At 46.7% G+C, this 26,629-nt stretch overlaps 1 protein-coding gene across 4 annotated transcripts in view; it reads left to right on the forward strand.

The window, feature by feature from the left end:
* CCDC85A (coiled-coil domain containing 85A) overlaps positions 1-26,629 on the forward strand; it is a 69,954-nt gene that overhangs the window by 38,267 nt on the left and 5,058 nt on the right. For 2 of the 4 annotated variants that reach the window (XM_038131931.1, XM_038131934.1), the window contains exons 4-5: positions 14,551-14,627; positions 23,978-24,097. The exons of 1 other annotated variant lie outside the window; for it this stretch is intronic. In XM_038131931.1, coding sequence (XP_037987859.1) covers positions 14,551-14,627; positions 23,978-24,097 — 197 coding nt within the window. The remainder of the gene's footprint in view (positions 1-14,550; positions 14,628-23,977; positions 24,098-26,629) is intronic. One more of the 4 variants, XM_038131932.1, reaches the window with a different exon arrangement.

Consider the following 26,629-nt stretch of genomic DNA (forward strand, 5'->3'; position numbering starts at 1 on the left):
ACACAGGCACAGCAAATGAGATAAGAGTATTCTTGGGAAGAATTGTGCCTTGCTTTTCTCTGAAGAGAAATGTGGGGTTACAGGTGACCCCCAAGTTACAGCAGCACTGGCACAGAGAGCGGGGCATGCAGCTGCCCCATAAGTGAATGTGTCCATACACATACAAAATACAGATATCCACACTATGTAAATATCCTATTTCCACCTCCCTGTGCCCAGGAGTCACAGGGCAGGTCGCTCAGCCCTGTGCTGTGTTCACCTGGCTCCCTCCTCGTGCTCAGCCACGCCGTGCCCTGCTCCTGGTGCTCCCACAACCATCACCTGCAAAGCTCCCTGAGCCTGGAGGAGGAGTTTCACTGCCCTGGGCAGAGGGAAGTGCCTCGTGGCTCTGCCCCCTGCCAGGGTGCCAAGGCAGTGGCTCACAGAGCATCAGCAAGGGGAAGGGGAATTTAAACTGCCTTTTAATTTGTGCTGAGACGTGACCTGGGAGTTATGAAGCAGCATCATTCAATGAAATCCTCTGTCCTTAATAGACTGGGAGGGGGTGCTTAACATGTAGGGCAGGGTAAGTGCTGGATCTGATTGGATTAGTGGCAAATTTAATCTAGGGGATGACTCTGCTGATTCAACAGTATACTTTTTTCCTAGGATCAAAGTGACTTTGGCTTGACATGTGATCTGCTCAGTACCCTGAACGAACTGTAGGCTGGATGGGTTGCATTTGGTGTTTCAACAGGGAAAGAAATTTAATTTAAGAAGCTGCAATGTACAGAATGGGAAATTATCTTTTTACAGCATGGGGAAGCTTTTCTGTGATGCAGAATTTCCTCAGATATGTTCCCCAAGCAGCAAATGATAACTCACAAAGATGTTTCCCCAGAATATAGCACTTACTACAGAATTTGTGAAAACTTGTGGTTTCCATTATATTTTTCAAGCGTGAATCCGAAGGACAAATATCCTTTTTCCTGCAAAGAGGTTTATCTGACTCAGCAGATTTGATTGAATGCTCCTACAACAGGAAGATGAAAGACTATGTAAATAGGTTAAGCATGGGCTGAATTTTAGTGGGAAAAGCCTCTTGAGACTTCAGAAGCACTTTAAAAATTGATACTCAAATCACAAGTGTCCTGCGTTAGTCCTAGGTCAGTGTGTTAAATATTGAAGAATGAAGTGTCTCTGCTTAAAGACTAGGAAAACTGATTTGGATCTTGAAGTAATTTGTGTCTATGATGGGATGTCCTGTTCCTGGGAAATCCCTGTGACACAGGGAGGGTCTGAACAGCTGGGAATTATGAACTGAGGCAGCTATTGCTGCAAGGGAAGAGCTTTCGACAAAAACTATTTTTGATTAATTTTAATATATTTATTTTGTGGTTCTGCAAGGTACTCTGTTGCTCCAACTCAGACTGTTCTGTGGTTCTGTGAAAGAAGCTGGTTTGGTGGCCCCAGCAGTGGATGTTATTTGGGCTTTGGCAAGAACAAGAACAAAGCAGGAATTGACATGACACAGTGAACAATTACACTGAGACAAAATTGGCCACCGCCAACATTTACTGTGTCCAGTAGTAAATGCTTGATGCTCAAGGGATTGTAGACTTTGGATGTAATGGATGGCAAGAAAAAAACACAACTTCTTTGCAGGGAATTCTTTACTGCCACATAAGAAACACCGTGTTTATGTTAAAAATGAGGCCGTAAAGATAAAGTTATTTTCTGGAAATAAGATTGCTGATTGTTACTCGCTTCCTCTGATTTTACTTTCCCAAACAGGTCTGCATTCCTCTGACTTCCACAAGGAGAGATTTGTCTCACTTGTTAGTTTAAACTGAGGTCATGTTTCCTCTCTTTGACTCTGCCACCCTGTCTCTCCCTTCCGAGGGTTCAAATCCAGGTGTGAGTCTATCCCTCAGTCTTTCTCTTACGGAAAGTTCTAGTCCTGTAGAGATCTGACCCTTTAATCTCATATTCTAAGACAGAGCAGCAACTTGTGTGTTCATGCTTAACTCAAGGAGGAGGATTTTTATCAAAACATAAAATGTCCTCAGTAAGGACAGTAATCAGCAAGCAAATCTGGAAGTTGACACAAGGCTTGATGGCTTTTAAATAAAGCTCCTGGTGTTTAGGTGGAAATGATGTCTCATTAAAATGTTGGCCAGGAGGCTCTCAGTCCTTTTTACTTAGGGGTTTCACCAAAAAGGGCTGCCACAGTCATACACCTGGGTGAACCTGGTTTGATCCTGCTGTTGCTTTTCCTCTTTCTCTGGTGATGGGAAGCATCCCTTGGAGTCAGTGTTCCTGGGAGTGTGGGTGTAACCCTTCAGGGCATCCTTGGATCACTGACTAAAGGAAGGACTTGACTAAAACCAGGAAAATCCCCTGGCCTTCTAACAACCCCCTCTTGTCACCTCGTGTGTTCTGCAGTGGAGCACTTTTCTTGCTGTCCTGCCCTGTGGAAATTGTCCCTGTGTGCTGCCTGTGGGGCCAGGCCCGGGTCAACATAGAACAAATCCTCTCAGCAAAACTCAGCCAGCTGTGTCAGCTGCCTCTGCCAGCATTCCCTCACCAAAAAGTGAGAATGAAACCTGGGAATATTGTCTTTGAACAAACAGGTGTGGGAGCAGGACGAGACTGAGGTGGGAAAACTCACTGCTGCTTCCTGGGATATGGGCTAGAGATGTGTTCAATGCCTTTTTTGTCTTCTGCCTATTTGTAACAGTGGGACAAAAAAAAAGATACAACCAAACCAACCCAAAGCTCTACAAACAAAGCAAATGGAGCAGTTCCCATTACTTCTCACTCCACTTGCTGCCCAAGTGCTTTGGTCACAGTTTGGCTGATGAGGAATAATGGGACTTGCCACTGCTGGAAGAGTTCAGTTCCCACCAGAGCTGGGACCTGAGTGTCCAAGAAAGGTTTCAGCTGTCCCAGAAAGTTCCCTTTCCCTTGGGAAGAGCAGGCTGGGTAGGGAAGTGTGGAGCTGTCAGTGGCTGCTCTGCCAGAGGAGATGCTGCTGTTTTTCTTCGAGGAACCTCCTTGAAATGTGTTTATGCTATGGGAAAAGTGAGCTTATAATTTCCCTGAGCTGCTGGCCCCTTTCCAGGAAGGCACTGTTTTGTGTGCCAGCTCTTTCTGGGGTCGGCGTGTTGTAATTGCTGCTCTGGGAAGAATGGGAGGAAAGGAGATTCCTTTTGGTCTCCAGCCCTGTGCTCTGTTTTTCTATCAGTCTTCCTTAGGACTGGAAGCTTCTTGTACCCTCGGTGAGGCCAGGATTGCTTGTTGCCTTCTAGGAAATGCCAGGGGGGTGCTGGGGGTTCATCTTTGTGTAAGATTTAGGGATGTTGTTAACAGCTGTAGTGTGCCAAATCTTGGTGCCACGGAGGCAATTCCATACCCACGCAGAGCAGCTGGAGCAGGAAACACTGTGGGATGTTCTGTGGTTTTCCAGCTGAGGTGGATGGGATTCCTTCTTGTGCTCAGCATGCTGTAAAAGAAGTGGCAGAGAGGAATTGATACAGGTTTCCACAGGTGAACGTGAAAGCAGGGCTGTCCTGAGGAATGGCAAGAAATGGTGCACATGGATTAGAACTGGTTGTCAGGCTCACAAAACCCATCAAATATATAATCCTCCTGCAGTGATTTATTGCTACAGATCTTATGTTCACGTCCTAAGTCACACAAAAAAACTCATTCATAAATTCAATTTTGGTCCAATTGTTTCTGCCAAGATTTTCTTTGCAGGAAAAAGCCCACAGATTTCTTTCAACAGTATCCACTTCCAGCAGCGAAAAGGAAAACAGGCATTCCTGGAATTATTATCAAAATTCCTTTGTCTCCACAGGGCAGGAAGCCAGACTGCTTTGTTTTAATAGCATTTTTCTAGCCTTAAACCTCCAAGGCTGTCTATATGTCTCAATTTTCTCCAGAAATTTCAGGATGCTGTCTGCATTTTGTTACAGCAGCTGCCCTGACAGCTCATTTATACACTAATTTTGCCTCCCTTGCCCACAGCACTAGAGTGTCTGAGCTGATCCCTCTGCAATAAAGCAGTAGGAAGGCTGCTTTGCTTGTGTCTCTAACATGACTTGCTGTGGTCATACATATGTAATATAATGGGATTTGGAATCCCCTCCCCCCCAGCTGTTTTCCTTGGAGTTTTCCTGTGGTTTGTAGTTACAGTCACATCTGTATTTTGTGCCCAGAACCCTGGGAATAATTTTTTTTGGTCTTTATCCTAAAAAAATCTCAGGAGATTCAGTGCTACTTTGTAGCTGCTGGTTGAGAAAAATGTCTGGGGTTCTTTAAGCTTTCTGGAATTTATTCTATTTTACAACATTACTATGTTTTAGTTTAATCAGTAGTATTAATCAGAGATGATAATTGAGTCAGTACCACCTGCTTGGGAAATGCTCACATATCTCTTGTTGCTTTTTGCTGCTGATTGGGCAAATTCTTCCTCCTTGTAACCCCATAAAAGAAGCTTTCAGAGCGGCCAGAACGAAATCCTGGTAATTTGAGGGAAGGTAGTTCACAGAAAAACCCTCCCCTCACGTGCACATGTCCACACAAACGCATGCACTTGATTTTTGAGTCTGACTCATCTTTCAGTGTGTGTTGAGTGGCCCAGGAGGGCAGGGAAGGGCCCCGAGGAGCTCCTGGAGCCAGGGGCAGAGGATTAGTCATGGGCTGCTCCGTGTAAACCTCAGCCAGAAGGACACAACCACTTCCAACAGCCTTTGGAACCAAAAGCCCGGCACAGTTATTAGTATGTTTGGGGAGAGGAAATGCGTAAATTGCTTTCCCATTAGTGAATAACCAGGAAATAAACAGAGGAGACTTTGTTTAAAATGTTTGTTTTGTTCCGATGGTGAAGATAAGCAGCTGGGAGAGCTCTCAAGCAGGACTGCTCTCCCTGAGTCATCCCAGCTTTGTCTGGATGTTGAAGACCCTGGTGCTGAACACAGCACTGTAATGGATGAACACACCCTGCAAATGGATGCAGACGATTTAGAAACTTGGGGAGTTATTGCAACTGCTGAGTTGCCATTTTCAGGTTCTAGAGCACTTCCTGCATTTGATTTCATCCCCGTTGGATGAAATGGTGCTCGGAACATAAAAGGAGAAGGTGCTGGGGCAGCCAACAGCAGTGGCAGCATCTGTTTGAGGGACAGCTCAGAGAGGGACATGGCTTTGGGAATGGCTGTGCTGGGTGGCTGATTTGGATGGACACACGTCCACAGGGGTGGACGGACCATTCTGTGGAAGGCCATTGAAGTCCTTTAGATAGGACTGCATGGAGAGATAGTTGAGTCTTGGAAGCGTAGTAAAGTGGAAGCACTTCCTCAACCTCTTTGGTCAGGAAGATGCTCACAATTAAAGACCAAGGATCAGCTTCACTAACCCTAGGGAGAAGTCCCCTCAGTGGGGCAGCTGCCAGGCAGCAGCATCCTAAGGAAGCTGCCACACCTGCCGTGCCGGGATCTGCAGGATCTCTGGAGAAGTCTCAGAGGCAGCCCAGGGAATGGGCAGCTGGACGTGCTGCCTTGGGAAATCTCAGCTGGCCTTGCTACAAAGACACTGCAGATTCACAACCCGCAGCGAAGGAGAGGACAAGGGGCTCCATTTGCTGTGTCTGGGGGTAAATAATGATAAATCATTAATTCAGCAGGTGAATGTGCCTAGTACAGCTCTCAGTAATACGTGCTGTGCTTTGGTACCTGTGTTGAGATTACTTTTAAATGATGAGTGTTTTAATCAGCATCATATTAATATAACAGCAGTGTGTGTTGATTGCAGTGAAATAACCCTGGAAAGGCACTGAGAAACCAGGAAGTTGTTCATGTGGAGCATTTGGCTTCCTCTGAAGCCCTGACAAAACGCAGGTTCCCCTCTCACAAGTGTTGTCCTGCATCAGTCCGTGATGTGGGTTTGTATCTGTGCACTTTCACCAAATAAAGCACAGTCTGAGTAGTTCCCAGGCCCAGCTGCAACAATGTAGGATGCAGCCACAGGAATTTCAGGAAAGCAGGAAAGACAACAAGGCAGGGGAAAATGTGGGTTTAGGACAGAAAGAAACTCACCATGTGGATAGGGAAATATGTAAAAGGTGCCTAAACCCCGTCCCTGGGAGAGCTTGGAAGCCTAAATGTGGCAGGTTTTGGCTTGCAGCACCTGAGTCCCCTCTGCCCTGGCTGCTGGGAGTCTCTCTCTCGAATAATCTCATAATCCCAGCATCATATCAGGAGCACAGAGATACTGATCAGACATGCAGATCTTCAGAAATTAGGGAAATAATGAGCTGAAACTGGGGCAGTATCCTCTGTTGGGTGATGTCTGCTCTGCTCTGGCACAGGAATCTTTCTGCCCCTAAGGGGGATGTTTGGGCTCTCAGGAACATGCAGGAGACATCTGCAGAGTTCTCCTAAGTGCTGAAGTAGCTGAGTGCTGATTTCAGCCAGAGCTGGACACAGACTGATTCCTGATCTCTGAGGTCCCTCTTGGGGCTTCCCCTTCCAGGGATTTTGTCTGGAGACATGGATGCTCCAGCTGTGGAGGGAGCAGCCCAGGAGATGTGAGTCCCTAGAGAGCAACATGCTTACACTGATAGATTTTAAATACCTTGTCATTTGATTATTTCTTTTTGTTATCCCTTCCCCCATCATTCCAAAAGAGTCTTACAGAGGAGATGGAGGCTGCACCAGCAGCCTTTCCCTCTGCTATTGTGTAGCTGCCAGCTGAAATGGATAGAGCTAATTTTTCCTTGGAATTAGGTTCTGTGCTGAGATTGCTGGTGCAGTAATTTTACAAAATGCTCATCTTTCCTGCTTTAAACGTGCCCAGCTCAGGAGGGACAGGCAGGTGTTTCTGTACCATGGCTCTTTAATGGGCTCTGGAAGCAAGAGGGTGGTTTCAGTCCCCAGGACATACTTAATCTTGTAACATCTTTTACTGCATTTAATAGCCTGTCCTACATCTTAATCACTCAGTGTAGAGAAATTAATCCAAGCCCTCCTTTTGGCCTGATAATTTTAAATCTCCACTGAGTTTGCCCAGGTTGGCCCGTCTTCCTCTGGCAGTTCCCCAGCTTCTGCCCTTGCCTGCTCACGAGAATGCTCCCCATTGCTCCTCACAGAGCTGGGTAGTTGTGCACATCTTGCTGCTTTTTCCCTTGGGTGTTTACTGGTTTTGTAACTTTTCCCGCTGTATTTACAGGAGGCTTTGGATGCTGTGTGCACACCACAGTTCACGCAGGATGTTCCTGTTGCAGGGAATGAAGCATCAGCAGGATCAGAAGTGAGGCACGGAGCTGGAAACAGAGCCTGAGAGAGTGGCCCTGCTGCCCCTCTTGCTTTCCTGGCGCTGCCTGCTGCCCAGACATCTCTTGGAGCCCCTGCCTCTCCATCCAAATTTACCCCATGTAGACCCAGAACAGGGACTGCTGGTTTCACTTGCAGAGGGAGGAGGAAGAATTGTGGGCTGGCTGTTCCCCCATATTTAGGTGGCCATTGATCTTTGTTGTGAGTTTTGGCATCTCTTTTGTAGTTGTAGCTACAAAGTGTTCAATGGTTCAATGGTTTCAGTAATGAGAGAGCTTCTATTTCTGTACTCTCAGGAACATCGTTTGAATTTGGGATTGAGTCACACAGACAGCTCCCCATAAAAAAGGAGTTTACAGGTTGGATAACTGCCTCCTAACAAGGCACTAGATGAGCATAAAAATGATTGAGAGGTTTGGTCTGATTCACAGTTCCTGGACATGTGGTTTCCAGGTTTGGCCTAAGCTGCAGTTTGCCAGGTGGAAGCCAATGTATTATTAACTTGAGATTGCTGTTCCAATAGTAAAATTCTCACCTAAACTAACTTTTCTGAACTATGTCTCTTCAGCATCTGATGGTTGGAGCTTGTGAAATACAATTTTATGGGCTAAGAAAAGTGGCTGTGAGCATCTGGGAAGGATTGTGGGGATTGTGAGTGATATTTGGTGCATGTATTTGGTGTCTCAGTCAGTTTGACCCTCTGGTTTTTGCACAAATCTTGCTGTTGCTGGGAAGCTTTTTATTTTAATTTGTAGCATTTTTTCATTTTGTCCTGTAAATGTTCATTTTATAGAGGCACGGCAGAACTGGGAAAGGCTGGAGGTGGCTCTGTGGATTCAGTGGTTTCTCAGTGGCCGCAGGTTTGCAGGGGACCCAGGGCCTTTTCAGCAAGGGACACTTAGAAGATGCAATTCCATGTGACCCGGAGACACCGGTGTGAGGTGGAGATTCCTGTGTGAAATCAGCTGGAAAGCTGGAACAGGCAAGCCTGAGAATAGCCTGGCTTGGGGAAGGAAGGAGATGAGGGCACTGGGTTGGAGAGATGAATGAGTGCTCCATCTCCCTTCCCTAAGCAAAGCTGTTCTCAGCTAGTGCCTTTTCCAGCCTTCCATTGCGTTCCGTGCAGGAGCCTGCTGAACATCCATCCCTTTCCTTCTGCTGTGTTTCCAGGCCAGGGGCTGTGCCTGCTCTTGGGGACACTCCTGATGAGCCCAGGAGAGTGTGGTGGCACAGGGACAAACCCGAGTGCTTGAGTAAATGGAACCAATAAAGATTTCACCCGTCATAAACCACAGCCGGTCAATACCAGAACAAGCTGACAGCCAGTGGGAAAGGCTTCAGCAACAGCATAATGGGTTTGATTTTCTCTGTTTCCATCAATACTGTGCCAAATGCATTTAGCACGGGCTGAAGGGGAGTATCAAACAGGCCAGCAAGGAAAGCCTTGCTGTTATCACCTCTAGCACCAAAAAACCCCAAACAAAGCAAGGTTAGTGTTTCAGCAGCCCATTAGTGTGAGTGTTATCCAACTGTTAGCAAGAGCCTTCCCTCAGCTGACATCTGAGATCATTTTTAGGTGTTCCTATAGTTGAATCCTTTATTCTCCATACAACGTTTTTAAATCTATTTTAAGCTTTTTTTTTCCCCAGGTGAATTCAACTGGAAATTTTGTTGCACCTAAATCTAAATGTGCAACAAAACCTCCAGTCGAAATCAGTAAGGTTCTTAAATGGAAGCCAACATTACATTTGTAGTAAGTTGTGTCACAGGCAGCATTTGGGTGACCTGGGACATTCCTTGGTGACCTGGGGAAGAAGGAAATCCTTGGGAGAGCTTCACCACAGGGATGTGTGTGCACAGTCAGCCCAGACCTGCTCGCTAAACTGCCTGATCCACAGTGGCACCTAATTCCAGGCAAGTGCAAACACCTTGGAATCTGAGTCAGACCCCATCACTGAATTGGTGAAGGCATGGCAAGGGCTGCCTTAAGACAAGGAGAGTATGCTTTTTTCTAATAAATAGTTAATCTGTGATTAAAAGCTGCTGCACCTGAGAAAACACACTATTTTTGTGTGAAATCTGAATAAAATTCTCTGATTACAGAGATAAGGTAATTAGCACCTGTCTGTGTGTAATGTGTACTGAAAAGGGGAAACATGGCGCATGATGCCTGAGAAGTGTCAGGGCTGCCACTGCATCCTGGGTATTTGAACCAGCGTATGCCAGCTTTTCCCTTTGCTAGGATTCAGTTTTGACACACTTGGTGAACTAGCTCAGCTTAGTTAATGATGTTTTTAATTACTGGGAAAAGGCAAGAATTGCTGGATCCATAATCACGAGGAATCTGAGCTTGGGGCCGGAGAATTTCAGACAACAGCAAGGCTGAGAAATGCAAAGCCTGTCTTAGTGCCATGGTGCTCACTGTCCCAAAACTTCCTGAGAATATGTGCCTTTGTCATAAATAGCTCCTAAACATTCTGGTGAGCTTAATAAAATCCTGCCTTGGGCAGATGTCTTTCTTTCTACACGATAGCACTAATCCCAGCGTCGCTGCCTTGCGAGGGAACTCGGCTGCGCTCTAACAAGGAGTTCTCCAGCACTCCTTCAGTGAGGGATGTTATGTAAGATGTGCAGCCCTAATAGAAAATCACAGGAGACAGGGCTAAAAATGACCTTGGGAGGTCTTCTGATCCTGCCCCAGGCAGGTGGACGCTGGCAGCACTGCGTGCAAGGGGTGTCAGTTGCTGAGAGTGTAAATCCAACAGTGCCGTTTCATTTTTTTATATCTGAGCAAGGTAGCTGAAAGGGGATGGATTGCAGTGATAGCATGTCTCAGTTATGAATATTAATATTGAGGCAATTAAATCAGATGAGTAGGAATTCTAGGACAGGGAGATGGTTTGCATGTCATTGAATCTGCTCCCCAGTTAGCAGAGAAACCCTTTCCTAAATGAGCTGCCAAGCAGTTACAGGAGGCTTTAGAGTACCCCTTGCACAAGCTTGGTTTTCATTTCCCATTTATTGAAAGATTATTTAGTTGTCACTGCAGTGTGCTGGGTGTGGATTTGAATGACCAAAATCTGATTTGATGTGCAATTATTAAATTCCTGCCAGCACAGTGCAGGAATCTCAAAGGTATTTCCCAACCTAGTTAATTCTGTGACTCTGGAGGAGCAGCATGACAAATGGAGTTTGTTGAAGCCGGATGTACCTCTACCAAACTCTTGTTGCCACACATCAGAGTATCCCTACACCCAATGTGCTGAATCCTTTGCCCAGGTGAATTGTTGGCAGTTTCCCTCATTTATACCCTCAGTGTTTGAAAAGGTGCCTTGGGATGTGGCTCCCAAGGGTGCTGGAGACCTCCTTTAGGAACAGGAATACCAAAGCAGGAAGTGCTGCTGGTAACAGAATCCAGGTGAATTTTGCATTATCACCAAATCATGTTTTTCCATATTCTGGCCATGAGGATGTGAGGACTCAAAGCAGCCTTCTGTCCAGCTCTTGGGTCTCCCATTCTGTCTTTCCCTCAAGCACTCCTCTGTTGAATAAAACCCCTTCCACCTGCCATACTGAGCTTGTTACTCCAGCTCCTATGAACAAGCAGAAAAGTAGGTTGAACCTCTGGGTTTTTGCCTTCTGTGGGGTTCTCATCCCTTTTCCAGGGATCTAATAAGTGTGTAGAGGATCTCAGACTCTAAGATATTCTCCAGTGCAGTCCAACAGCTGCCTGTAAGTTGTAAGCCTCAAAAAAACCAAACCAAAACGAACTCGGAAAGAAAAAGGAAAATATCAGAATTTAACATGACATCCTCACCCATTCTAAAACAGCAGAGGATAATCTGGCTTAAAGGATATTACGAATTCCTTGCTAGACTGAGACCAGGCACAGGCATATAAAAATGGATAAATCCAATGCACAAATATGCCTTTGGCAGCAATGTAAGTGTCTGATAAAGTCTGACATAACCCCAAAATATCTCCTTGCTTTTAGAGTGTGGATGTCAAAAGAAAAAGAGATCAGCTACTAAATATTGATGTTCTCTTACAACATGTTAGAGTGACAGATGTGGAGAGAGGGTGAATTGTCACTGAATTTCCCTAAGAGCAAGATGTTTCTGTGTCTCTAATAGTTCAGAAAATAGTTTTATTTCAGCCCTGGAATGAAGAACCATGTTGATCATGTTCTCAGTGATGTTAAGAGCACAGGAAGCTCAAGGAGGGACGCTCATTTGGTGGTAACCTATTCCTGAAAATGGGAATTTTTCCTAATTGTTACACCTTTGGCAATGCCTCACAAAGTGAGATGGGAAGGAGTGGAAATCTTGTAACCAAGGGGCCCACAGGGGTCAAATCTGGCAGTAATGACATGAGCCAGTGACTGACCTGTTTGCACAGGTCGTTCCAGAGCAGAAGAGATGGATCATACAGATCTTCTCCTAAACACTTTTAGTGCAACTTTGGTTTGGTTGGGTGTTTTTAAAGTTTGCTGACTGTGTTTCACTTCATGTGCTTTCAATTTCTCTGTCTGCTACGTCCTTGGCTGACTTTTCTGCTCATTTTTCCTCTAAGCTCATAACATCCCAGCATAAATATATTAACAGATCCTGAAATATATATGTATCTAGTCTATGTGTCAAGAAGACTCACATACATTAGGATTTGCTTGCTCAAGCCTTCGGTAGATGGCCTAATTTTCCCTTTTAATCAGATTACAAGAGGAGATTTAAGTAACTGTTTCACACTTTAGAAGGGTTAAGAGACAGAGATTCCAGACCAAATCCTCAGCTGGCATTGAGAAGTAGGGAATTGAGACAGAGTTGTGTGATTTGAAGCAGCAGGGATCTCTGCTCTGGACTCCCAACAGACAAATGAAGGAATAAAACTTAATAAGAGGCAGATGTTGCCAAGAGGTGTGTGTTATCTGTGGAGATAAGGGATGCTCAGCCAGGAAATCACAGAAGGCCTGGAGCTGAAGAGAATCCAGAGGGGAGCTCACATGGAGGGAACTGGTGGGCACAGCTGGGAAGTTGGACTCGAGCATGAAGTCCAAACCCGCACTGACACAGCAGTGAACCTGTAACCGAGCAATTTAGAGCTGGCCAGGGCCAGAGGGAGCTCCTGGCCCAGCCCTTCTGACATAATGAGTGCTCAGGAGCCATCTCACACGGAAAACAACAGAGGGAAGGGCTGGGATGTGCTGGGGGCTGTTGCCTGTGGGCTGTGAGGTGAGGGAGCTCCTGCAGCTCTTCCCAGGAGTGCCTGTGCTGGGAAGGAGCTGATTTGGTGGGAGGGTCCCTGTCGTTGGCAGTTAATTGAATGAGCTGTTCATCTCCTAAGTGCTCATCTGAGCCGGGCTCAGCCGCTCTCCAGAGATGCACCCATCACTAACTATGAAAATCCTCACGCAGCAGAGCCTGCAGAACCTCAGATTACCTCTTCCTCTTTTATTGTACAAGGCTATTTTTAATCCGGTGCCTGGCTGGGCATTAATCATCTTTGACAAATTACTGTTTGTTTTCATGTTGGGTAAATTCCCATGCACATTTTAGCCTATTGCAGTCTTGTAAGACCAGTAAGTGACACCTTTTTTCCCCTATTTTATGGGCAGGCTGCAGCAGTGTTGAGCTATCAGAGGAAATTCATGCCCAAATTCATGTGTCAGTTTAAACCAGTGAACAGCTGTGCTGTCAATGCAGCTTTGAAGGGCTGTATCAGCCATTAGCACTGCCCCAATACCCATGGATTCCATCCCATCAATCATCAATTTTGCTAATTACATGGCAATATAGGTACACATGTGTGATGGGAATTGACATCTCAGAGGAAGTTGGGTGGATCACTGAGTCAGGAACGAGTACGTGCAGAATTCCACCTACATACAAAGAGGTGCAAGAGTCACAGCAGTTTTTCTGCACCTTTTTTCTTACACTTGAGTGCTACATCCCTAGACACGTCTCTCTCTTAGATCCAGGACTTTGAGAGCAGCACTTCTAAGTGACCCAAGAAATGTCTGATGGTAAAGCTCGTGGGTGCTTTTAGTGCCGGATCAGGGATCTCCTCTTCTCATGTCAAGTCCTTGGGAGCAGACTGGGAGTGACTCATGCTCTTCACAATGCACCAAGGGTTGTCCTTGTGGAGGTCAGCGAGCAACTGGTGAGCAGAGCAAGCAGGGTTTGCTCTCTGTGCACTTCTGAGGGCAGTGGGAGCGTGTCCCTGGCGTGTGGGGGAGAGGAGGACACGCCGGGAGCTGCGCTGTGCCCCGGCTGGTCCTGGTGTCAACCAGCTGCAACCTCCCCGACCCTGGGGACACACAGCTGCTTCCAGCCCAGCCCCAGCTGTGGCAGCACAGCTGGTGGAGCTGGGGTGGAGCCCAGGAGCTGCTGTGCTGCCCGGGGAGGCTGTGTGTGCCCCAGAGCCCTGGGAGGGTGTGAGGGGTGCCTCTGACCCCGGCTGCCTGCACAGCACCATCTGCTCTCCCTGGGCTCTGCAGTGCTGACCCGGTGGGACAGTGCATTGTCCGTGTGGAGCGTTCCAGGTGGGGATGGGTTGGAAGAACTCAAGCCTGTGTTGTCTTTCTGTGAGATTCCTTGGTATAGTAAAAGCAGAGCAACCCTGACAAAGGCAAGAAAATGACGAGGAGAACTCCGTCTTATCAGAAGGCTAATTAATTACTTTATTATCCTATCTCACTCTATATTATATTACACATATTACACTGAATCTGCCAAGCACTCAACTCATGAGTGTCAGCCGACAGTCCCGAGTCATGGGTTCAATTGGTCAGTGAATCAAAACACTCACACCAGAGTCCAGATACCAATCCCCTTCAGGTAAACAATCTTCCACAATGCATTCCACTTGGGAACAACACAGGAGCAGCAACTAAAATAAGAACTGTTTTTTCTTTCTCTGAGGTTCAGAGAATGTGAATCCTAGAAATAGCCTTGGGAAGTTGTGCCTTGCTTTTCTCTGCGAAGAGAAATGCGGCTACACCTTGGGTCTGAGAAAGGACCACCTAAAGGTTCAGCATCACAAGCAGCAAGGAATTGATCAGTTCCAGGACCTGTGGTGTTTGCTCTGCCCTGGGAGGAGCAGAGTGGGATGTTCCGTGGATACTTGAGAGAGGCGGTCTGCTGCGAGTACAAGTGAGAGTGTGGCGCAGGCTCTGGCACTGGTGAACACAAGCAGATCTCTGTGGATAATACGAGTTTTTTTCTGTTTGATTTTTTAGAATCAACCTTGTCCTATGTTAGGCAGCTGGAGGCCAGAGTAAGACAGCTGGAGGAGGAAAATCGCATGCTGCCCCAGGTGGGTGCCAGCCCCGCGGGAGTGCCCGGGCTGCAGAGGGACCAGCAGCCCTCGTCCTTCCTGCCTTCCAACTCTCAGATACCCAAAGGCTCTCACATCTGTTTGCTCGTCGTGCTGTGTTTGGCTAGGGGGTTCATTTAAGGCTCTGACAATGCTTTCGTTAATTATTTTTTCCTTTGCAGGCTTTGATACGTTGTTAAGAAAAAATTCCTGGAAACTGCTACTTCTAATTAATTAATTAATTAATTTATGGATTAGGAATGACAGTGAACTGACCCTTTGCATTCTGGTTTTATTCCAAGAGGTTCTTGTTAAAGTATCAACTACTTTTTATAGTTAACCAAAATATTTTGCTCTAAAAGTACAAGTATCATAAGTAATAGTTGGGTTATATTATTTTTAATACTTGAAGGAACATATTAGCTACATTAATGCAAGGCTGAAATTCAATTGAATGAATAAGCAAATATGATGTAAAAGGTTTTCCTAACATGTTTCTAAGAATGAAACATTTAAAAGTCTGGTACAAATGAATCAAAGGCACTTGTAATCTTCATATATGCACATACTTACTGGAATGTATTTCTATTATATTTCTTTAAATAATCCTTAGAAAAACCCATCAGGTCCTCAAATGACGTTGCCCACTGGAAAAGAAAAGAAGTTGGGTTTTGTTTAAATTGAACACTGGTCCTTGGTCTGATGAAGAAAAGTGCATTTTGTTGGACTTAGTGCCGTTGTTTGACTGTAAAATCCCAGGTAACAGTGATGTAGTAAGAAGTAAAATCCACTGGCTCAGATTTATTGCCCTTTTCCTAAGGCAGATTTTAGGTAAAGTGTGGTGGCTTTTCCCCTCACCTTTCATATGACAGTTGGAAGGGCCTCTACAGCTCTTTGCTTGGTGACCTCGGGCACTTTGCTTCTCTCTACCCTAATTTTTGGATCTGGAAAAGAAGGACAGCAAGAAATGCCTGCTCACTGACATGTAAACAGTTTTCAGCAGGAAAGACACCTCAGTGATAATGAATATTATTTTCTTTTCAAGAATGGTTTTCGGGGCAAAAGTTAACAAACCCACCCAAAAGTACTGTGTGGTTTGTCTTGGGCCTGGAAAAACACTGAGAGATAAATTGTGCAGAACACTCTTCACGGGCCAAATCTTTAGGTGTGTCCGTGTGTTTTATGTTTGATTTGTCTGGGTTTGAGGCGCTGAGGCAGAACCCACAAAAAGCATTCCCAAATCTGACCAAAGCCTGGAACACCCACCCTGTGTGCATTGGGTTCAGTGAAAATATCTTGGCTGGGGTGCCAAACCAGAGCATAGTCCCTGTGAAATCAGCCTGGCACCTAAGCCTGTAGCTGTTGCAAAAACCATTGAAACAAAATATGCTGAGGGTGGGGTTTTGAAGGGGAAGAGTGAGGCGAGCAAGCCTGGAAACTACTTTTTGTTTTCAAATAGCCAGGTCAGTTTGTCCTATGTGTGGTTTTGTTGGCACAAGGATCTGTGGTAGAGTTCTGAAAAATCTCCTCATATCTCTGGGCACTTCATTGTAAGACTTAATGAGCGGCAAGAGTTCACATTTCCTGGCATATTTTACTCTTCCTCCTGGCTGAAGTCATGGCCTTGGGGAGAGGAAGGAAGTGTAGACACCGAGCTTTTTCTAACGTTGCTCTCATCACCTCGGTGTTACATTTGCCTGAGTTTGTTTTGGGGGTTTGTTATCCCTGTGGGTCCCACCTGGAATGTGCTCACCTCAGTGGTGATCAGGCCCTGTCACAAAGGCAAGGGTGCAGGATGGAAATGCATGGACTCCTGGCACTGGTTTGGTTCCATTTAATGGGAGGAATGGGAGTTTGTTGGGCATGAAGCCAAGCCAAGTGCTTTTGACAAATAAACTGAAAATCTACAACAAGCTCTGCAACTGATGAAGGTTTTTGGCACAGCCCTAACTCAGTTACAGTGTCCTGCCTTAAAATTTCAGGACTACCTCCATGCCTTTTGCTTTTTGGATAGTCCCTCTCTGATGGGGTGCTGAAGCACTGGGAGGGTTTGGGAATTGCAACATTGCACTTAGGAGAGAGGTGAGAACTCACAGTTGTGAGTGTGACACCTCTGCTGTATCTGCTGAAGAGCCCTGGCCTTGTCTCAGGCTTTATTCTCCCCTCCTGCCACACTTTTCTTCTTTTTCCTCTCTGCTTTCAATATCCTTTCTTCTCCCCCTTTTCTGCTTATGTGCCACTCATGGAAAAGCACTGACACATTTGTCAACACCTCTCCAGACAAATCATTCTGTTCCTCTGTCACTTAGATGTGGTTCTTTTCCAATTTCTTTTGCTTTGCTTGTCTCCCTCCGTATGTATTAGTTTTCTTTTCCAAACCCCACAGACCTCTAATGTAAAGGTTTTATTAATATTTAGTGGCAAGGGCATTTCCAAAGCCAATGGTTTTAAGTGCTGCCATCACTGTTCAAATGAAAGCTGAGTTTCAGCTCGCTCTGCTGTACCAAAGGGCTGCTTTGTCAGGGGAATTGCAGTACCACCACTGAGTCAATATTTCAATTTGATCAGGTAATAGAAAAGGTATAAAAACGGGAATATTCTCTTAGGCCTGTTAATGTCTCTTGCTGTGCTGCACAGTGATTGAGAAGGTGGCTCAGAGCATAGGAGGGGGTTTCAGAGTTACAGAAAGTTGTGGGTTGTGGATTTGGTGAGAGCTGTTCTTTTGCTGTTGTTCTGTTTTCCTTCTCTCCAATAACAAGATATGATCCAGACCCTTTCAGTTTCTGGCCACAAAGAGGACTTTTGAGTAAGAATGCAGATACTTCCCAAGATTTACGGCATGCAGCTGGGTCTTCTGTTGGGAATGCCAGACTGTGCTGGCTGTGGCCGGGCCGAGGGGTGAGCAGCTCCTCAGACACTCCTGTGGGCAAGGCTGTGTGACAGCTGGGCCTGGGGGCTGCAGGGCTTGAGCAAGAGCCTTTCTGGTTTGCTGGATGGAGTTCAGGCCAGAGCAGTTCCCCGTGGGGCTGAGGCAGGAGCAGCACAGGGGCTCTGGCAGTGCCTTCTGCTGACTCAGAGCACTCATGGAACTCCAGCACCACTGGGGATCAGGCTGTGCAGCTGCCATTGAAAGGGGAAAAGGCAGCATCAGCAGTGCTCTAACCACCTACAGCAGGTTGACTCTGGCTGGAGGCCAGGTGCCCACCAAAGCTGCTCCATCACTCCCTGCCTCAGCTGGTCAGGGGGAGAAAACACAGCAGAAGGCCCATGGGTTGAGATAAGGACAGGGACAGGTCACTCCCCAGTTACTGTCATGGGCAGAACAGACTTGGCCTGGAGAAATTAGTTTAATTCATTACCACTCTAATCAGAGCAGGATAATGAGAAATAGAAACTAAATCTTAAAACACCTTCCCCTCACCCCTCCCTTCTTCCCTGGCTCAGCTTTACTCCTGATTTTCTCTGTCTCCTCCCCATCAGCAGTGCAGGGTGGACAGGGCATTTTTTTCCTCCTTGAATATGTGTCTCATGTGCACTGAGCTGCAAGGATGAGAACTGGGAAGCCATCCCTAAAGCCTCCCCATCACTAAAACCCTAAATCTCCCCCTACCACTCAAATCTCGTCACACCAGTCCCCTACACCAGGACGTAACACCTATGCTGCTGTAATGAAGATGCTCAGAGATAATTAATAAAGCTTGTAGGGATCAAAGATTGGATTTGGATCCCAGCTGCAGCTCCCTGGACTGTGACAGCTCTGTTATGTCAGTGAGTAACTTCAGAGGCCTGGAAAGAGGAGTGTCCTCCCAGACTTGCTGTGGTGCATGACTGCTCCCTGTGCCTTATGCTGGGGGAGGCCTGAGCAGGATCTGGCATCCGCACGTCAATTAGCTGAAGATATCCCTGAGTTTTTGTAGGGCTGGTACTTCAGGGCTGATCAGCTCAGCTGAAATGCTCTGGGAATGTGGACATCTGTCATATAATGACAGTGAATGCATTTGCAAAAGACAAACTTGGCAAGTCACCCAATTTAAATTGCTTCAGTTCTTATTTGTTTCACGGGAGGAGGAGGAGGAGACTTTTCCCCTTCCAGCTCTTTGTCCTTGTAATTCAGCTTTCCCTTTCAGTGAAGGGGAGGGAAAACATTGCCAGGATGCTGCAGACAAAGCGCCAGTGGGGCTGGAGTTGGGATGCAGGGAGGGAGCTCCTGGCTCCCACAGCACAGGACCAGGAGGCAGTTCTGGTGCTGGGCTGAACTGGAGCCCTTCTGTCCCTCTCACCTGGGCTCTGCTGCCTCTGTTGCCTCAGTCTTGCCTTTCCAAGGCTTCTGGTCCTTTTCCATCTCACTTTGCTGTATTTCTTTCACTTGGGCTTTTGCTTCAGGCCCTTTTTTGGGGGGTTTGCATCCTTGTTAGTCCATTCCAGTCCTGGTATGTTAAACTGGGAAATGGCAGGCATGACTCTTAGGCACACATTAATTTATTTTTCAGCTCTTCCAACATTTCCATTTCCTTCTTTCTTCCCCCTTCCATTAGATTATCACATTTTACTTCAACCAATTTCCAAATCTTTCAAAAACCTTTGGCTGAGGTCTGTGTTTTTTATTTTCCCTTTTCATGATATTTTGTAATTATAAATCTAATTAGAAGATGGGAACTGTTTGATTAGTGGTTTTTTCCTAAAATCTGTATCACTCACAGTTCCCATACTGTTTGTCTCCTCCCTTCCTTAGCATGTAGAATAGGGACTCCTTCAACCAAAACATAATTAAAAGCCATTGAACAAACTGATGTTTTCTAATCATATCAAATATTTGCTGAAAGAAAGTGAATCAAGAGCACCCACCCACCCAGTTCCTTCGTGTGCTCCCATCCCTAGTGTAAATTATTAGGCCATTAATAAAGAGCTCCAGTTCCCAGCCCTTTATTAGGGTTCTGGGCAGAGCCTTTATCTCAGAGTGTCCATTGTGCTTGACAAGGGAGGGCTGGAAGACAAGAACTCACGAGCTTCGAGTCACCAAGACACAAATTCAAGAAAAACTTGGGGTACAGAGAGTTGCAGCTCTCAGAGGACAGATAGTGCTTTTTTCCAGTTATAACTCTCAAAGTCTGGAATTGCTTTGTCCTCAGGATTTTCTGGTAGACTCTTCTATAGAATCTTCTAGATTTTACATGTGTGGCCTCCAAGGTTTGGAAGTGCCACAGCCCAGAATGTTTTTTTTTTGCCCTCTCATTATCAAAAGAGCTTTCTGAAGGGCCTGCTGGAAGTGGCTGTTTCTGAGGGGGTGAAGCCAGCAATGGATTTGGCCACTGAAAATCTGAGTGTGCCTCCAACCCACTGTGAGAGCGTGTGAATTTTGGCAGCAGGTTTCTGCTGAGGTCTTTGAGGACAGGTGAAAAAGTGCAGTGTTTGAAGATTATGTATTTTAATTGACAGGAATGTTCCCTGAAAAAATGTCACCGTTTTCTTTAGCGTGTTATTAATCCAGCAGAGCAACATGCTGCAGTTATTGCTTTCTGGTTTTCCTTTCTCCTGCCTGTTTGAAACAAGCTGACAAACACAGTCTGTATTTGCTTTGAGCTGTACAGGGAAATTGAGGGCTGGAGAAATCAGGGAAAAAAAGCTTTGAAAATCAGGTAGTGATTGAACTGGTGTGGCAGCTACCCAGCAGGAAGGATCTGCTTCCCAGTAAACCACTTGCCTCTGGGATGAGAGACTGCTGCACAATGAGGGAGGGCTTGGATGCTGAGTGAACAGAGCAGTGTCCAGCAGGCAGGAAAATCCTGCTCTCTTGGAAGCTATGATGAAGCGACTGTGCGTGTCCTTGGGGCAGCCATGGACTGCTTTCCCTTCCTGCCTCTCCCTGCGTGCCAGGCACCTCTGGAGGGGCTGGCACATGGACTGAGCTGGACACTGGGCTGGGCACTACAGTGGCTTTCATTCATGACTGTCCTTTTCAACAATACAGATTGAAAAAAATGAAGCTTTCTACTGACTTGAGTAGAAAAGCTGATGATTAATTCTCTCCATCACAAAATACCCTGTTTTACACAGGGGTCTTTATTCTGACCCTGACCAGGGTACAGTGCAGGGTTTGTGGGAAAATGAGTAGTAACATTTTGCAGTTAGTGTGAGTGAAATGCTGAATTTTCATTCATCTGGGCTTTTTGTTAGGTGATATTACAGGGCTGAGTCAGATTTCCTGTTCTTTCTATTCACTAGAGTCACGTTTTGGCATTAGATATTTTGTAGATTTACTCCTAACAGCAAATGGATGTGTGCATTCAGGGATCCTGATCCTTGTGGAAGCCATACACAGGATGCAGTGTGGGTTTCACCTGCTCTCTGCAGTGGGATCACCTGCACACAGATCCCTGTAGGCTCAGAAGAGGCCATGTGCACACTGCTGTGCTTGGGCACAAGGGCTGGCCAGGGCCAGTAGGGAAGGCTGGTTGTGTGGGATGAGCAAAAAAGTCAATTATTTCTCAGGTGCTGATGTTCTACAGTGCTGTTTGTTCACAATTACTCCAGATTTTTAAAGTTTATAGAGCTTTCAGCACTACAGAGCTATGACTTCATCCCTGTCCAACTTGGATCCACTTTCAGAGTTTGTTACTGGATAAGAAATGGAAAGATCTGTCACACGGAGTATGCTTCCAGTGCAGGTGCTGTGTGGAGCTGGGAGGAGAAGGAGGAAGGGAGCAGATTTCTCTTCCCATCCTCGAGGTCCTGCTCAGGATCCAGTACTCAGGGCTGGGCAGTGACAGGGCCTCAGTGTAAGGGCACAAGGGCAGGCTTTGGTGGCAGGTGAAATGTGTCTGTGCTCCCCCTGGGAAGCAGCAGCTGTGCCAGAGGCTCTGCAGACCTCGGTTCCTTGTCCCCCAAGGCCCCATGCTTTGGCAAAGTGCCTTTTCCTCCTGCTTTGCTTCCCTGCCTCAGGAACTCCTACCAGCAGTGCTGGAGTGCTCCAGCTCACAGGGGCCATGCTCAGGCTGGGCATCCCCATCATCCCCTGGAATAAGCTTCCTCCAGGGGAGGCAGCAGCTTTACTGCCTCAGTGGAGTGGCCTCACCTGACATGAGAAATCCCTGAGCTGGGGAAGGGCCTTCAGGGCTGCAAAATCTGCCTTACTTTGTAAAGAAAACTTATGTCTCTTATCAAGGACAGAGGGAGGAAGGAGAAGGATGTCCACAGGGGAAATACTAATTTTCAGTCTCCTACCAACATGTGCTGGATGCTTGAAGGGCTGTGTTCACAAGTTTCTCGTTCTCATGAAAGGAGACAAAAATGTGCTACATATGGCAGGGAAGAGGCTGTGGAACACAACTGCCTGGAGGAAGGCTTGAACTCTGAGAGCAGCACCACTTGCAGGAGGTTTGGATTTTATTGTGTTCAGGAGGCTTCACATGTGTAGTCTGTACTCATTTTCTCTGCATTTTAATGGCAATATTTCTATTTCCAATTCAAAACCGACCAAAATCTTTGCTGCCTCTGGAGTTAGTAAAGAAACAGAATACCTTTACTGGTAAAAGCCCCAAAGCTGACAGACTGTAACAAGTCTGGATTAGGATAAATTCAATCTCCTTTATTACCTCTTTTCCTTCAAGTTTCATTTCCTTTCTCAAAGTGCAGCATTAAGTCTGGCCAGTCACTAACAGATCTATAAATCCTTCCCAAAGCAAAGTGAGTCCTGAAACCCCTCCGTGCCTCACAGCAAACTGCTCCTGGTCCTTGCTGGGGAGGATTGCAGGACGCTGCCCCGCACGGCCCTGAGGGTGTGCTGCTGCTGGCAGCCTGGTTATCAGATCCATTAGTGCCCACTCTAATGGATTACATGGATCCTGTGCTTGGCAGGAGGACAAGTTTGTCTAGGAAATGAGGTTTCAGATTCAGGCTTAATGTACCTTTTCTATGGCTTTAGCATATGCAGCATTCTGAGGTTTGGTGGGTTTTTAACATATTTAATTTTTTCTAGGTTTTTTTGGGTTTTTTTCTCAAATATATGAGGTCCAGTCCAGGTGACTGTGGGGGTGGAGTTGATGTGTTGGGTGGCTGGGAGGGTTCTCTCTGCCCCTTGGCACTGCTCTGAGCCTGCACTATTGCTTACAGTGGCCTTAGCATATCCCAAGAGCACTAGGAACTAGCTTTGGGCTGGATTACTTTCCAGTGAATTTTCAGGCAGACTGGATCTGTGAAGTTCAGCCTCGTGTCTTTGCCCTGTGCCTTTTTTCTCCCACACCCACCTTCATCTTTTCCTATTGTTTAGATTAGAGACCCCCCAAAAGCTCTGCCCCGTGCTCTGTGCTTGCTCAGCAGGGCAAATGTCTGCACAGGGGGCACCGATCCTCATCAGAGGCTCTTTCCACTGTCATTATTTTTCCTTCAGAAATGCATTTCCCACACCTTCCAGCAGGAATTACTGCTACATTATTTCTTAATGTTTCCTATGGTGTTTGTTACTCTTTAAGGGAGGAAATTCCCATCCCCTGGACTCTGAAACGTTTTGCTTCTTCGTATTTCTCTTTTTATTTTACCCAAAGTTCTGCGTGAGGAATATAAGGGAGGAGCAGGGCGGGTTGGGAGCAGCTCGGGAGCGGGGCTGGGGCGGTCCCTGCGGCTGCAGCGCTCCCATCGCTGCCCACGGATGCAGCAGGGGTATTTTTAGCACTCCTCCAGAGCCGCCTGCTTGCTCAGGTTACCTCACTCCAGGAGATGCTTTACATCCTGCAGAGCTGGAGCTGACTGGGCTGGAAGAGCTTAGGTAGCTTGCATTTTTTTTAGCAGTGTCCTGAAGAGCCCTTCCAGGTGTCCACCGGGAGGACAAAGCCTCCGAGGTTGTTGCTGCTGGGGACAAGTTGACATCTCTCAGGCCAAGTGGGCCTTGCCTGGAGGAGCTGGAGGCAGGGAAGGAGGGATCTGGCAGCCTGGAGCTCCTGACTCCTTTCCTGGTCAGCTCGTGTTGCGAACCTCGCAGCAACGTTCAAAATACGAGTTCTGTTGAAGGAACAACCTCCAGAATTACAGAGATAAAATTAGACCTTGTATTTATCTCTCTAAACTTTGTAGCACTTCTGCCAGGCGATGTACACACATAAGAAATTTTGTTACTATGTCCTGATTTTCCAGGGAGTCGCCCTTGAGGGCCACAGCTTTTGGGTGACACTAAGCAGTGCCACCCACGCTGCCTCAATGGCCCTTGGTTACTGTGGCTCGGAAAGAGGGGGGCTTTGGAGTAACACACACCTTCAGCGCTTCTCAGCCTTTTGCAGAAGAGCAATAGATAACTGACATCTGTTTTAATCAGTGACCAAGCCTTTTGTGTATTAAATAGTGTTTAATTTTTTGCGAAGGATGCCATTAGGATGCCAGGAGGGGCGGAGGGGAGTCACTGCTCTGCAAACGAGCCAGCCAACGTCAGTGGACATGGCTCAGCCTCTCAGCAGTCTGACTCAGTGGTAAATGCTCTGAAGGTAACGCTGCTCCTCTGGTACAGTCCATGCAAAACGTCCTGTCTGTCCCTCAACACGTGTGTATTGTCCTGGCAACATCCCCGTGGGCACCACCGGGATGTTACTGTCATGAGTGGGGTCGTTTTTGTTTGTCACTCATTGCATCTGTGGACTGTGTGTTTCCTGGGCAGGGTCCAGCCCTCTCAGCCGTGTTGATTCCAGCTGTAGCTGCTCTCTGTGTTACATTTGTAGTTTTTCTTTGAGGCTGGAAGTGGTGTTTTGCTGAATAAGGAAGTCTTTCATTGTTTCATGTTTGTGCTCCAGCGGAATATAAGGGATTCCTGTAACCTGTGCAGAGAGAAAGGCTTTAATGCAGAGATAAAGCCAAGGCACACAGTATATTTGTGTTAAAAATAGCAAAGACCACAATCCCAAGGTCAGTGTTGAAACTCCCTTGGGAACACATGTGTTTTACCCTGAAGCCAGGGCTGCATTGCAAAGGCCTGTGTGGCATTGATACACAGTTGACACAAATAATTAGAGGGGTAAAGTTTCAAGTTCTCCTGTCAGCAGTAAAACTGTTGCAATTAAAGAAACTTAGAAAGTGTTCAAGATGTCCAAGGTTTATGGGGTGACCTGAGACAAGTGTCTGAGCTCACTGTCCATGGCAGCACAGGCACCAGTGGTGTCCATGTTCCTCTGGAGGGGAATAAAACTGAGGGACAGCTGAGCAGAGTGAGGACTGTGTATTCCCCACTCCCAGTGCTGGCTCAGTCATGGTTGTTTGGGGCTTTGGGCGCCTCTTCTCTCCTGTGCTTCACAATTTCTAACCTGCTTTAGGCTAATTGGGTGTTATTCCCCACCTATGCAGATGTTGCAGGGACATACTTGGAGGGGGAGGTTTGCCCTCTTTCTGGAAGGGACTTCTGCAGACATTTGCTCTGGTTTTGAGCTCAGCAGAGCTGTTGACTTACCTGGACATCCGAGTTCCTGCACAGGGTGATTGTGCCCCTCAGGCCGGGTGAGGTTGGCTTCTCCTTGGTGGAGCCTGAGGAAATGGGTTTATGCAAGTGAACCGAGCACAGATTACAGCAATCAGATCCCTTCCTGTAACACAACCCCCGGGCAGAGCAGCGCTTCCCTGCAGCCACCTCGCCTGATTTGCTGGCATCCCGAGGGGACAGGCAGCGGGCAGTGCCCCAACCCCTCTCCTGGTGCCCTCACTGGCATGTCCCCTCTGCGGTGGCCTCCCCAGCCCGTCCCTGCCAGCAGCACTCTGCCCAGGAGTGCAGGGTTCTCACCTCGTACAGCGTTCCCAGCTCCCAGGAGTGCCTGGTTCAGAGTGCTCCAGGTCCTCTCTGCATCTTCCATATATTTCATCTGCTGCTGCCTGGAAAATAAAGCTATGCTGGGTAATTTTGTCGAGAGATCATGTGTCATTATGGAAAAAGCCTTTTGTAGTTCTCTTAAAATCCCCCTTGGCGAAGGCTCTTCCCTGAAGAGAGCATTTAACAAGGTGCTTTTGACAACCTGTAATAACAGCTGGTCCGTGTAAGTGAAATATTGGAACAACAGCTGATGCTTTGCTTGCTGAAATGGATTGATAAGAAATACACAGAGTTTAGTTCAATGCGATGTGAAAGCTGAGCTTTAAGTTCACTAGGAGGTACTGCAGCAATTGATATAAATGAAGTGTATCCAAATGGAGAGTGAGCTGTCAGCTCACAGACTGCCCAGCTTCCCCATCCCCAGTCAGGGAGCAGACCCTGCTCTTTCCCAGGGTGGGCACATGGGTTTGGACACACCTTTCTGGGGAATGCACACTCTGCAGGATCACGTGCAGGAGGAAGAACCAGCCAGCACCAGGAGCCTGCTGTTCTGTACAAATTTGGCAACTTGGACTTCCTGCAACAAAGAAATAGTCTCTGTTATAAAACCTCATTGTTAGTGCAACCACTTGTACACAGCAAGAAACCTAAAGAGCAGGAATGTGTTTATAAGGGACATTTCCATTAGAAAACAGAGGAGGGAGTTGTTAAAATACTGCTGTTGTCTTCCTGGCTTTGAAAAAATGAAAAAATAATTTAACCAATTGCCTGGACTCTCCTTCTGGTGGAAGAAGTGGGGAACAGGAGCAGAGCTTTGACATGCTGGTTGGCTAAGGCTCTTCCATGACCTGCTCTGCCGGGCAGGATGGCTGGAAGAGGAAGTTGCCACATGTGTGTCCCCATGCCTGGGCCGCTTGTGTCTGACCAAACTGCCTGTGGTGCTCCACAGAGATTTGCTTTGCACTGAGACAGCTGGGAAAATGTGCAGGGTGAGTTTAAGGTATTTAGTTTTATGTTCCATATTGAGCCTGGAAGCTCCTGAAGATGCAGAGTAATCTTTGTTTAAATGCTGACAGTACGCCCTTGAAGATTTTATATGGAAATTAAGTCAATTACTGTTTCTGTAATGCAATTACTGTTTCATTAGGAACACCGTGGTGTTAACATGTGGGTTAGTATTGATCAGGAAAATCTATGTGTATAATATATCTGGGATAAAGTACTT

This window comes from Motacilla alba, chromosome 3, assembly GCF_015832195.1.
Source record: "Motacilla alba alba isolate MOTALB_02 chromosome 3, Motacilla_alba_V1.0_pri, whole genome shotgun sequence".
Lineage (NCBI taxonomy): Eukaryota > Metazoa > Chordata > Aves > Passeriformes > Motacillidae > Motacilla > Motacilla alba.